Here is a 13,491-nt window from a genome sequence, read left to right on the forward strand (position 1 = left end):
TTTCATTTTAATTCTGTGTATAATAATGTTTAGCTTTCTGATTATCATAGTATATTAACTATTTTTGTCATTTTACCATTCTTATTTTAGCTGTTTTAAGTTCATATTTTTACGTGTATATATTTTTATTTTATCTTCATTTGTTTCTTTTATTTTATAAAGTATTTCTCCTTGTCTCTTATTAGTTTTGCCTTTATTTATATTTTACATCATATTAAAATTGCTATCCCAACTTTTATTCATACTTTCCCAGTTTATAATTTTCTGCCCTTTCATTTCCAAGTTTTTTGCACCTTTTATCTCTGCCTTCTGTGGACACAATATTGCTGGATTTTTTTTTCCTCCAATTTAAGATTCTTTCTTTTGGTTGGTGAATTCAATACACATGCTTATTATAATTTGTTCTATTGGAATTTATCTCTGCCATCTTATACCATTCTTTCCATTTAGTATTCATTTTTTTCTTTTTTTCTCCTTTTCTGCTTTCCATTGAATAGATCAAATTGACCTCTGTTAACTTGAAAGCTCTATTAAAAAAAAAAAAAAGTTTTAGTGGTTACCCATAACTTACTAGGCCCTGTATTTTTATTTTGCTCTATAATGTTATAAATGTATCAATAGTTATAATTTAGCATACTCTCTCTCATTTCTCTTCTGTCACCATCACCAATCCCATTAGATTTTCTGATATTATCTAAAATTTTAATTGTTATTTACTCTTTTGGGTCCTCTATCATTTAAGTAATGGTATACTTTACTGAGTCAATTACTTATCCTGGTATATTTACAAACACATAGCACTCTCCCAAGTTTCTCTTCTTGCTGGAATATTTTCTGCAAAAGTATTTTGCATATTTGAAATTTGCTAAGAGAGTAGATTTTCAGTGTTCTCATCAAAGATGGTCTTTGAGTCGTAAACATTTTGCAGTCTTTTTAAAATTTTTGATTAATTTAAATAATTCAACTAAATATAGAATTGCAGGTTTAAACTTATTTTCCTTCAGTGATATAAGACATATTAAGTCACTAGCATTTCACACGTAGGTTTCTTACGGAGATGTATAATGTCAATCTGATCCTTCTTCACAGCTGACCTTTTTTTCTGAAAAGTTGAAAGAGGCCTGTCTTCATGATCTTAAATTTCACTGTAATGTGTCTAACAGTGAGTTTTCTCCTTCTCTATCAAATGTGAAACTTTATTTGCCATTTTGTTCTCAGGATTTTAATATTTCTTTACTTTTATCACTATTTAAATGAATAGAATGAATGAATGAAAGAATTCTCATTTTTCAAAGATTTCATCTTCTATTTTTTCCCTCCTACTGGAATTTTTAATCAAGAACTGCCCTTCCTTTTATTTTAAAATATAGAAGTGATATTTGTTAAATAATCTTAGGAAAAATACAAGCCTCTCTAAAATGGAGATAATATTTACCTCATACATTGCTATTAGTTTTGTCATGAAAACCTTCCAGTTACCACAAACTGCAATACCCAATGCCAGCCACAAGAGGTCAGACAGCCATCAAGAAAACCAGTACTGCTGGGGTTTTCTTCCTCTCCTTTCTCTCTTCTTTCTCTCTTTCCCTTCTTCCCCCCATTTCCTTTCCTTTCCTTTTTCCTCTCCTCCCCTCCCCTCCCCTCCCCTCCCTTCCTCTTCTATCCTCTCCTTTCCCTGTCTTTCTCTTCTCTTCTCTTTCTTTATTCTTCTCTTTCTTTTCTTTTCTCTTTGCTTTTCTAGCACTGCTGAGTACCACGGTAGCTGTTAGACCTGATGCATTTCTTTAGCAAATAGTCTCCAAAGAATACTCTCTTACCCACTGAATGCTTAATCTCCAGTGTCGATAACAGGATTAGCGTATAAGCCAGGCTTCCCTGAGTTTGCAATCTGAGATGCAATAGAAGTGCTCTTGCCACTCCTACTTCAGGGTAAAATTCTTGCAATTTAGAGTAGGCTCTTATCAACACCTTTAAGAAAGAATGTTTTCAGGAATGTTTTCAAATTGTTAGCTTTGCCACTTACTGATCAGAGTGACTATGGGCAAATTGCTAAGACTCCCTGAGCCTCTGGTCAGCCTCATCTGGAAAATGAGGATAATGACTCACGACACAAAGTTACTGTGGGGCTTCACTGAGACCAGGTCACCATGTTAATAATGCAGTCTCTGTTGGTTCCTCTTGTGCAAAATGAGGGGACTGTGAAATGGGTCTTTAAATTCCCATCCCTTATGCATACACAGTGTTTAATGAAATTGTATTGAGCTTGGAGAAGATCTAACTCAAAAAGATGTTTCTGAGCCATGAACGTTTTCTGGAATTATTTATCAGACTGGCGTGATGGAGACGGAGAAGAGCTGTGCAGTGGGGGCAGGTGGCTGTTTCTCAGGCCCGAAGACCTAGGCCTTCCCAGCTCGTTCTGCCTCTCAGCTCTAAGACCCAGGAAGTTGGCTTTGTCAGCATCCCAGCCTCAGTTTACCTGCTCCTTAGATGAGGCTGAAATACCTCCCTCACAAAAGACAGGATTCATGAGACAGTGTGTGTGTGAATCTCTTTAAGCACAATGGAATAACATCCATATCTGGAAAATGGGCTTAGTAAAACACTATCAGAAAAACAAATGAGACCATTTGTATAAATAGATTAACACAATTCCTGGGGTATCTAGAAGCTTCAGAGAATGATAAAGCACTAATTAATAGTCAAGCCTAACACAGTGAAGTAGAATGTGAAGAATTGGAACTCAGAGCCCTGTAAGCCGCTCCCAGAGGTAGACAGGGGCCTGGCACAGAAGCACAACCCTTCTTGCGTGATGCTGGATATAAGTGCCTGCTTCTACCAGCTCTACGGCAAGGTGGCACCTGTCCAAGGAACCGAGTTAATGAAGGTTCCGGCTGCAGATAAATGAGCCTCACACTGGCCCATGGCCACCTTCAATCCTTCTCTGCGGAGTTGATGACCACATACAGAGGCTGCCTGTATGGAAGAGGGACTGAAAGAGGTCCTGCTGGTCTACCCCAGAGCCCATCTAGTCTGTTCCACACAAATCCAACGGCAAGTTTCCTGAGTTTAGTTCCATTCAAAGAGCATCTTTATCGAGCATCTTTACCTGCCCCTGAGCTCAGGGACCTGTAGGACAGAGACAGGAGGAGGAAGCACTTCCTATGGCACACGGCAAGTGCCATGATGGAGGAACTCATAGAATGCTATGGGAGCACAGAGGAGGCATGGGGTGGTGTCAGGAAGCCACCTCGGAGGAAGGGATGCTTGAGTGGAAATGGGAAGGATGAATTAACATAGCCCGGTAAAGTCAAAGCAAAGGGAAAGGAAGATGGACCACCCTAAACACAGGCATGGAAGCAATTCGGAGCAGGTTGAGGCTCCCGGGGAACTGCAGCAGAGAAGCAGCAGTGGCGGATGTCACCTCGAGGCAGGCAGGTGGCCACAGATAATCGAGAGCACAAAGAACTCACCTGACACCTCCCCCACATGCGTCTCAGCAAGTCTCCTGGCCTGGTCACAGTATGTGCCACCTACATAGTTGCTGACTGATGATTGACGGGGTGGGGTGGGGTAGGGAGAGGCATGGGCAAGGGTCCTACCCCCTCATTCCCCTCCAGCTTTCTTACACGTGAAATCACTTTCTAGATGGCTGACACGGCCTTTCCAGGAGGCCCAGCTCCTAGATATGTCACACGCTGGCCAGGTCTAAAGAGTACTTACCAGGTCAGCTGCAAAGACTTCCTGACACATTAGACCCAGGATTCAAGTTGAGCAAGGGAGGTTGGCTGCAACAGAATTTAGCAGGTACCAGGACATTGTGAGAAGCAAAAACAACAGGAGCAGTCCACACGTGTCCTGAGCTTTCCTTTCCAGCAAGGAGGCCCATCCATTGCAGGCTCAGGATAAAGAGGGGGCATGCGTCTTGCTGAAGCTGCAAAGCCTTCCCAGGACTGACAGTTCACTTTTCTCCTGCCTCTTTGACTTGCCCGTGAAGGCCTGAACCAACCCAAAGCGCTCCTGTGAGCACCACAGGGGGATTGTTCTAAGCTGCTGTGAGTTAGCCCCTGCAGCGGGCTGAACCCTCAGATGTGCTTGAACATCAGACCAAGCCAACAGGAATTCCACAATAAACACAAGCCTAGAAAGCAGGTGACGGCTGACATGGAGGGATGATTCAGGAAGGCGGTGGCTAAGCAGATGGCGCTGGAAACAGCTGGCTGGCTAAACATGGTGAAAAAGAAAAAAGTTGCAGTTTGTTGGGAGGTTGCTTTTTGTTTTGGGGTTTTTTTGTTTTGTTTTGGTCAATTTTAAAGAACAAACATTGGCAATGTTCCCCTGCTCTATACAACCAACAGATTCCTCAGGCAACTCGCACGAGGGAGAATACAGCCTGGAGTCTGAGGTGGTCCTTAAAGGTTTCCTCAAGCTTGGGTCCTCATCTGTGTTGTTAATAGCCAAGTGATTTGTTTTGCGGGGTAGCTTCCCCAGGCTCCCTCGGGCTGGAGTATTTATCATGGCAGCAGCTGGAGATAAGCTGGACACAAAGGATTTGTGTCTCAGGAGAGCTGGTCCCTAGAGACGGAAAGTGGAGGAATTTTCTCATTAGGAGGAAGTCAGTGTCGGGGACTCCGGGCTTTCATCCTGTGTCCCCAGTACAAACAGTAGCAGGGAGGGGGCATCCTGGAGGGGAGATGTGCTTGAAGATGCTTTCACTGGACAACTTAAAGCTTCCAGAGGGGATTTCCTTGGGAGAGATGAAAGGTATTAAATGCCATGTGCATTGATGAAGCTTTCGAAGGGGGAGGTAGGAGTCTCGCTACAAGAGCTATATAGACTTAATTACTTGTTCCCACTCACAGAGGGGCCACAGTGGGAGGCTCCAGACTGCATGTCCCAAACCCGAGCGGCGAACTGGGCGACTGAAGGCCAGGGCACTCTGAGGGCCAAAATCTCACAGAAGCCATCATTGAGTTTGCCACCACAGCTAGGCTGGCCTGGGAAACTCCACAGTGTGGGGAGGGGAGAAGAGAGAGGACAGGGAGTCCAAGCACAGAGTTCTAGAACACTACCAGGATTCACTGACCTCAAAGGGATTGTGAAATCTGGGAGCAGATTAAACCAGCCCAGCAGGAATTTTCTGAGATGAGGATAGCGTCTGAGTACATTCCCGGGTCAGCTAATTTCATTAAGTCTGCATACCAGCTGGGGTCCCCGCCAGCTTGGGCAGAGACGTAAGGGATGAAGTGGGTTTTCTGGTGGCCTGTGAGTGTGCTTCCTTCAGCAACTACTACCGGCAGATTTAGTCCAGAGGAAACGAGCACTGTCTCGGCTGAAATTGATTGCCTCACCAGAGTCCTACTTTGGTGATTCCACTGCACGTTCACAGCCTGATCACATACCCTGTTTGCATAGCGCCCGGGAGGGCAGGTATGATGGCGTCCACATCCATTCAGAATGGAGAAAGAGGACCACGTGCCACTTTTCCACCAATGTCAACACTGTGCCCTAGATAGCCCTTAGTGCCCGGCAGGTAGGGGCTTGGATATGTAGCCTCAATAAATGCATCTTTGTCCCCCAGATTCTAGAACTGTGGCTCAGCATAGAGCACAGCATGAAAAAACACGACATACGCACTTCCATTTCTACACTTAAAATTTCCTCAGAAACTTTTTTTTACACTAGAACTGTCTATACTTGATCTTAGATGAAAATAACGACTTTGCATAATAGTGGGAGAGAAAGGCATGTTAAAAGCACATTTCGCACCTGAACGACTGCAGAAACAGCTCTGAAGCTGTTCAGTGGGAGAGGGCGTCTGAAAAGCCACCGCAGCATACTCACAAAGAAAAAAGTTGCTGTTTTAAGTATTTTCAATGCCTTTTCCCATGCGTGGAACGTGGTGGATTGGTTGTGTTTTTCCTGCTTTCCCTGGACAATCAGGACACACCCCACTCCAGAGACAGCGAGCAACCTTTGAGAGCCCAGCTGTTCTCGTCTTGCCCCTCCTCTGAGAAACAAGGTGTGGGAATGCAACAAGATGCAGAAAACATTAGGGACCTAGCCTCATGCCTGAGACGCCTCTGACAGGGAGCCAGGGAGCCCTTACAGGTGGAACTGTGGAATCCAACCCCAGGCACAGTCACAGCTGCACATGAGGCCTGCACAGAAACGTCCCATGTTTCCCTTTGGAAACGTGCGTGACCTCTGTGAACCAAGCCCCTCCTTCCCTTCCTGTTTCTTCCCCACTTCCTTCCTTTTAAGGAGGATAAAGGCCTGGCCAATTCTCATCTGTGTGGGTCCTCTGGGTCCTTGGATCTGACACTGGCCTAGGGGCAGCAATGGGGCAAAGGGACTCCAGGCCAGCTCTTCTCTGAGCCACCTTCTCGCATCAAGAATGTCCCTGTCCAGGGTGGCCCTTGGCGGCAATTTCCCAGGAAGTACGTAAGTCCAAATCACTGACATTTATTGATGACTCTGTTTGAGAAGCGGAGAGCTCTGGTCTGTCTCCAGAAGAAGGTGCCCACACGAATGCAAAGCTCCACCTTTTTCTTGGTGAAAGAGGGCTGTGGACCCAGGTAAAGAATGAGTGGGCTAGAGGGTGATCCGATGGCCATGTCCACTTCCTTCCAAGGAGGGTCCTTCCTGTGCACATCATGATGGTGCCCCTGAAACAGCAATAGGTCAGGTTGGGAGAGGTTCTCTGTCACAGTGGCCAGTCAAGGGAGCCAAGGATGACACATCCTCAGAAGTCATTGCCCACGAAGGATTCAGGCTGGAGGTGTCGGTAGTGCTCATCTTCCTCACATTTCTACCTCCCTCATTTCTCACTTTTCCAGGCTTACAAAGGAAAATGCCAATGCCCACCACCCAGCAAGTCAGCCTCGAGGAAACCAACCACTCCCATCAGTCAGGAGAAAAAACAGACAGAGCCAGCAAACCAAACCAAGTTGTTTTATTGTGCAATTTCCTTCTACCAGAAAATTCTAAAAATATAAATATTAACTCTCTAAAAAATACTCAGAATAGATCTGTAATCTTCCTCCTCCAAACTGGAGCCAATCTTCTTCAAAAGCTGATGGGTTGCATACACGTGTGTCTTCCATATCAGCCACATACACAGCATTCAGATACACTTCCCTCTGTGCAGGGGGATACACCAGCCTCCTGCCAGGTTCTGGAAGCTCGCCTGATAATCTACCAGGATAAAGCTGTGTGCTGAGTAGGGGGTTACTGTGGCGCTGAGGAGTAACAAGGAGATAAAAGACCCTGTGGTCCCAACTTCCTTAGGTGAACATAGAAGACAGGTCCTTTACTCCTCCTCATTACTCTGCCCTCTCATGGACGGGGCTAACTGAGGGCCGAGCTCCCAGAGAAGCTGGACTCGCTGTGTGGGATTAGTGGGGGCGTGGCCGCCAGGCTTCAGTCACAGGAAGGCCAGACTGTTGAGATGGATGTGGAAACCAGATGAGGCTTTGGATGGAAGACCTGGTCTGAGCCAAGCCCTCTGCAGAATGAGTAGTAGCTACTCATCCTGCTGAGCTTTGGGGAGCACCTAGTCCCTAGCACCAGGTACTAGCTGCAGCATCTAAGACCAGAAACCCAGTCTCAGAGAGCCTCCCAAGGTAGCAGCATCACTTCTGCAGCAGGCAGACGGGTGGGTTGTAGGCAGTTAGATTGGAGCAGGGTCCCGTGGTGCTGTATTCAGTATCAGACATAAGTCTGAAGAACTCTGGGGTCACCCTGGCAATGGTCCTGGACGTCCTGGTGGGATCCTTTTGCTCATCCTGGGTCTAAGAGTCTGGACTTCAGCAGCAGCTGGGCTTTAAAGTGGAGGCGGGGTACTTAAGAAAGGCTGCACCTGCAATCCCTGAACCCATGGCTGCTATATAACTGGGCCAGAGCCACCCTGGGCTCTAGAAGAGGAGAAGCCCCAGAGAGCAGGGGCTTTCTAAGTTTCCCATCAAAGCACAAACCACGCTCCTGGTATTGGAAGCTCAGATGAAGTGGCTTGCTTCCAGGATGTGTTTAGGGACTCCATCGCTATCCTCAGCTCTGATGTTTTGTGTGATACCGCGCACCATTCTGGGAAAATCACAGGACCCCGAATGCTAGTCCTGAGACCTTCTCTGACTTCAGGGTCAGATATCGCATCCTCGGAGAAAGAATGTTTACATAAGCCCTGCTTACTCCACCAGGGCCTGCAGGTGCCCCCCTGCAGGGACCCTCACGAAGGAGCGGAGACAGCTTGTGGTGAGCACGTGGTGAAGTCTGGCTTTCTGGGAGAAGGAAGGCAATGGAAGGCAAGTGGTGGGAGGGCTGTGGCAAGGCCACACAGATGCAGAAGCAAGAATGCAGGAAGACACCCACATCCTAGCGATCCTGCTGAGGCTACTCGTTCTGTAGGAGTTAGCATGGGCATTTTATATGGCAGTGGTGGTGGGAAGGGGAGTGGAAGCTTGGAGGTAAGAAGAGCTTGGAAGCAAGCCCTGGATGTCCCAGAGCTTATGGGTGGGAAGCCAAAGAATGAATGGAACAGGAGAGGCCACAGGAACCCCAGAAGGAGGATGCCGTACCACCTGCCCTGGCTGGATGTGCCATTCCCAGCCTTCTCCCAGGGAACCAGACACCTCGTTCAAGAAAAGGGATGCAAAGACCCCCGGGATTGGGATCACCCCCTTACAGGGTCTGCTGGCCACAGGAGGACAGCATAATAGGACCCCTGGTGGGAGACAGGAACACAAAAGTGGGTAAATCCAGGTGGGAGGGCAGGAACCAGTTAAGGTTGGATGAACCCGGTCCGTCCCTTACACAGATCCTGAAAGCAGGAAAAAAGCCCACTAGCATCAGCATAAAAGAAAGGCAGGGAAGGGCAGGCAGGGAAGGGCAGGCTGGGGCCGCTTCTGTGAGGTCCAGGGCTGCAGGAGGCCCAGGCAACTTCAGCACAAGCACAAAGCACTTCCACTTAATTGAAAGTGGTCCCCCCCGCCGCCCCCATGTTCTTCTCACATGCCAATCTTGCATGTGCTTCACTCTGGCTCTCACAGCAGGCCCAGGGCCTGAAACGGCATCATCTGAGGTTGCAAGGTGGCCCCTGAAAAGCTGTTCTGATCCCTGGTGATCACTCTTCTCTGTCTCGTCTCCACTCCCTTCTCCCTGCTTCTGCTCTGGATTTTTAGCACCAGCCCTGAATGCCAAAACCACCCCCAAGTTCCTGAGCCCTCCCCACAAAACAAAATCAGAGTGTGCTCGGCTGCATCTGCTGGGGCCTGGCTCTGTCTTCACACACATAGCAAGGGAAGCCTGATCTTTCCTTCCGTGAAGAATGCCCACATTTTGTATTCAACATCTGACCAGATCGGGGGAAACCTTGGGAACCCGTGGTAGCAGCGTTCAAGCCTTGGGTGAACTCTCAAGGTCTCAGGCCTGGTAAGCATCTCTTCTGGCCTCCATCCCAGGGGCAGAGCAAACATGGCAACCAGGGGTCTGTGCTGTCTTGGGACCAAGAGGAGCCATGGCTGGGCTGTGGTCTGGGTGTGTGGCTTTCTAGGCCAGGGCCCATCATCAAGCCAAACCCATCATTTCTCACCCAGCCTTGCTCCCATTGAAGCCAGGGGCCTTGGACCCGCCAGGGAGGAGAGAGAAGGGACCGGGTTGTGGGAGGGAGAATAGCAGGGGAGGAGGTGAAATGTGGGGGACAGGCAAAGAGAATTCCTACAAGATCCATCATCCTGGGCTGGTGGCCCTGAAGTTCACTGAGAAGCCAGGACAAACTCAAGAGTGGAGGAGCTCCAGTGTCCAATGGCCGCAGCCCATCCAGAGGAGGTTGCAGAAAACTAGGCTCAAGACGACATCGAGTCCTTTAGCCGTTCTGCAGATAGACTCTTTAACTAGCACTACTCAAGGACTTCCAGCCCTGCAAAATCCCATGGTGGAGCATTGGCTGTCTGCTGGTGCCTCATACGAGGCAGACGAAGGGCACAGCGGAGCTGGGGCTAGGGCCAGTGTGCACAGTGGAGGTGACGACAGGAAGACAAGGGTGGTGCTCGGTGGGGAAGAGCGGAGGCTCTATTCGAAGGACAGCAGGTCTGGGTGAGGACCTTCATTGTCGAGGCTGGAGGTCCGCGCCTGAGGAGGGGGGCTGCCCTCCCAGGACTCTGCCAGGCTGATGGGGCTCAAGCTGAGTTTGAGACCGTTCCTCTCGATGAGGCTGGGGGAGGAGGCCCTTCTGCACTCCGTCATCTTTAGCTTGGATTCGTCCTGGCCATCCTTGTGGATGAGGTCAGGTACTGACAGGGAAACCTCTCCATTGGGCAGAACTTCGCCTCTCTCTTCTCTTTCCATGGCGGCCTCTGACTGTGAAGCGTCTGCTGGGACGTCAGGCAGGGCAGTGGGAGCGGAGTCCTGGGCCTGCCCAGGTGATGGCTCTGTCCCGTACTCCAGACTGCTGAGGACAGGCTGTGATGAAATCAGCATGTCCTGGGTGGTCTTCAGGGCCCGAGGGGTTCGCTTTCTGGTTATGGGGGGTGGAGGATCCAGTCGAGGAAATGCTTCTTGCAGGACTGACCTGTAAGGTTAATGACAACAAACACACACAGCTTAAGGACAACAAGCCACCAGTCCACCTTCCTTCCTCTTCAACTGCAACTGCACCTTCAACCCACCCCTGCTAATGAGTGCTCTACTCCTTGGGTCTAGTTCTTGGTTTGGCATGCAGGTTTTAGCAACTTCAGCACAACAGCAACTTTTGGCCTGGTCCATGCTCACTCAGTGCTCAGAGCAACACAAAATACTGGCCTCTGGAAGACAGGATAAAGACCACTGGTGAACTTTGTCAAATCAGAACCCATGCAATAAGGCCTGCGGAGGGCGTTCCCGCCTCAGATGCACAGGTGTTTAAAACAAGGCCTGGAAAGGGTCTGTTGGTAGGAGGAGGAAGAACAGGAGGGCTGCTACAGGGGCCTTCTCCTGCCCTGCCCCTGTGGGCTCTGACAGGCTCAGGTGTCTCCACAAGCAACAGTCTAGGGCAGCAGTTCTCAGCTATGGCCGGGCATCAGAATCTACCTGGAGAACTTCTGGGCAATACTTGGGTTCAAATCCAGCTGTGCCAAGTACTAACTTTGGGACCTCAAGCTATTTACTTTACCTGTCTGAAAATGAGGTATCTGCAGGATGGAAATATCATCTACCTCCCAGGGCTGCTGGGAGGGCTAGAAAAAATGATGCAACCGAAGCATGTGGCACAGAGCTGAGGACGTGGTGGGTATTCAACAACCTTCAGTAGCACAGAGCTGAGGACATGGTGGGTACTCAGCAACCTTCAGCTGCACAGTCCTGAGGACGTGGTGAGCACTCAGCAACCTTCAGCTGCACGGAGCTGAGGACATGGTGGGCACTCAGCAACCTTCAGCTGCACAGAGCTGAGGACATGGTGAGTACTCAGCAACCTTCCACAGCACAGAGTTGAGGACATAGTGAGTACTCAGCAACCTTCAGCTGCACAGAGCTGAGGACATGGTGAGTACTCAGCAACCTTCAGCTGCACAGGGCTGAGGACATGGTGAGTACTCAATAACCTTCCACAGCACAAGGCTGAGGACATGGTGGGCACTCAGCAACCTTCAGCTGCACAGAGCTGAGGACATGGTGAGTACTCAGTAACCTTCCACAGCACAGGGCTGAGGACATGGTGGGCACTCAGCAACCTTCAGCTGTGTCTGTGGAAGGGGAAGCCAGCTCCCGAGTGTGGCCTGATCCTGCAGCTTTTCTGTACAGGACAATCTCACACCCCTTCCTCGGGGCTGTTGTCCTGTGGAGACACTATAGTTTGTCCCTACACCTTTTCAAGTGGGTCCACAGAGGGCATGAGTATTTGGCAGGTGAGGGGTTTACCTTTCATCCTCCAGCCAGGCCCCTGGAGCCGCGTCAGCCCCGCTGGCCAGCTGCGCTCCTGCGGTCTTGTTGATCTCCGTCACGCCCACACTGCCCAGGCTGGAGGGCTCCTTTCTCCGCAGGAAGTCATTCACTTTGGCCCCCATGGCTTTGCCCAGGTTCTTGAGATGCTGGCTGCTGCCCACCCAGAGTCCCGCCCCCACAGGCTCAGCAGAGCCCAGAGGGGCAGAGCTGGGGGCCATGGGCTTGGACAGGTGGGGGAAGGAGCGGCTGGCCTGGAGCTTTGGAGTGAGGGCTGTGTTCAAATTCTCAAACATGCCGTGGTCAACTATGAACAAAGAGGGGACAGACAGACACGATGAGAAAAGGGGAGCAGGACCTGTGCCCTATCATTCAGCTTTCCTTATGCAAAGGAAACTTAGAACCAAAACTTAGAACCTTCCAAGGCTTTGGAAATATTCAAGAAAGAGCCAGCAAAGACACTCTTGAACTTTCCACTGCAGATGGCAGAAAAACTAGAAATTCTAGCTCTGCCCCACCCACGTTAATCAGACTAATGCTAGCCATAAAGAAATAAAATTGTCCCTTTAAGCCTGCCTCCTTGACTCATGGCTTGGCCCCTTTACCTTGGAATCACCAGGCCCTTTGAAGTAAAGAAAACATGAGGATGAAGCAATGAAACCTGCCGTTTTGATATCGCCCTCGGTACGTACTGAGCTCTCAGAGGGCTGGAAGCTGGTGGAGGGACGGCATGGATGAGGCTTGGTGTTAGATGCTCCCTACTGAAGGACACGAGTACAGCACATATTCTCCACGAAAAATGGGGCAGCCCCTCCTCAGGTCTACAGAGGTAGGACTTGAGCAAGTGGGCCAGCTCTTGCAGAGATGCTAAGCGGTGGTTCAGAATCCATACCTACCAAATGGATAGGTAATCGGTGCCAGTGAAGCACGAGGATCCTAATGAACATCAGCTCACTTAATCCTTACAACCCCCTGGGGAGGTGCTGCATGGAAGGATATCTACCTATAAATGAAGCAAGCGGGACTCCGCGTAATGCAGGGAGTGCCTGAGGTCACACAGCTAAATACTAGCAGGGCTGGAACTGGAACTCAGGCCTTCTAACCCACAGCTCAGGGTTCTGTCCACAGCTCTGCCCTGCTTTGGATCATGGAATAGCTGCCTATATATGTCTGGTACATGGTCCTTCTTGTAGGGATCCTCTTTGGCTTGAAAAATGAACTCAAAGAGCTGGGTATAAACCCGTTAGGTCATAAAGATTTGCAAGGAGGCCATGCCTCATTCACCTTTGTATCTTCAATGCCTAGCCTGGGTTTGGCACATAGCTGGTGCTCAGTACAGATCTTGAATCACCAACACCCATTTTGTAGATAGAAAACTGTGGTGGCCAAGATAGTAGCTTCAAAGTTTGTTACCGAAATGACTGGAGCGCCAGGCTCTAAGCCATGCTGTCCACACGCTCACACTTGGGCATCTTCTCCCTATCTGGAAATCCAGCTCAGTCATCAGGCAGCCAGACCTACTCTGAGGCCTTGGAACCTGGATCAAGGTTTCTGTCTATAACAACTACCCCAGATAAGTTG

General features: G+C 49.1%; 1 protein-coding gene across 8 annotated transcripts in view; it reads right to left on the reverse strand.

Annotated features, from left to right (window-relative positions):
• Positions 1-6,932: 6,932 nt before the first annotated feature.
• The window catches only part of LOC101044371 (uncharacterized protein C1orf226), a 317,762-nt gene continuing 311,203 nt past the window's right edge, over positions 6,933-13,491 (reverse strand). For all 8 annotated transcript variants that reach the window (XM_074390240.1, XM_003943383.4, XM_010331245.3 and 5 more), the window contains 2 exons: positions 11,890-12,217; positions 6,933-10,564 (listed from right to left, as the gene is read on the reverse strand). In XM_074390240.1, coding sequence (XP_074246341.1) covers positions 10,066-10,564; positions 11,890-12,217 — 827 coding nt within the window. In that variant the 3' untranslated portion in view covers positions 6,933-10,065. The remainder of the gene's footprint in view (positions 10,565-11,889; positions 12,218-13,491) is intronic.

The sequence above is a fragment of the Saimiri boliviensis genome, chromosome 19 (assembly GCF_048565385.1).
Source record: "Saimiri boliviensis isolate mSaiBol1 chromosome 19, mSaiBol1.pri, whole genome shotgun sequence".
Classification (NCBI taxonomy): Eukaryota; Metazoa; Chordata; class Mammalia; order Primates; family Cebidae; genus Saimiri; species Saimiri boliviensis.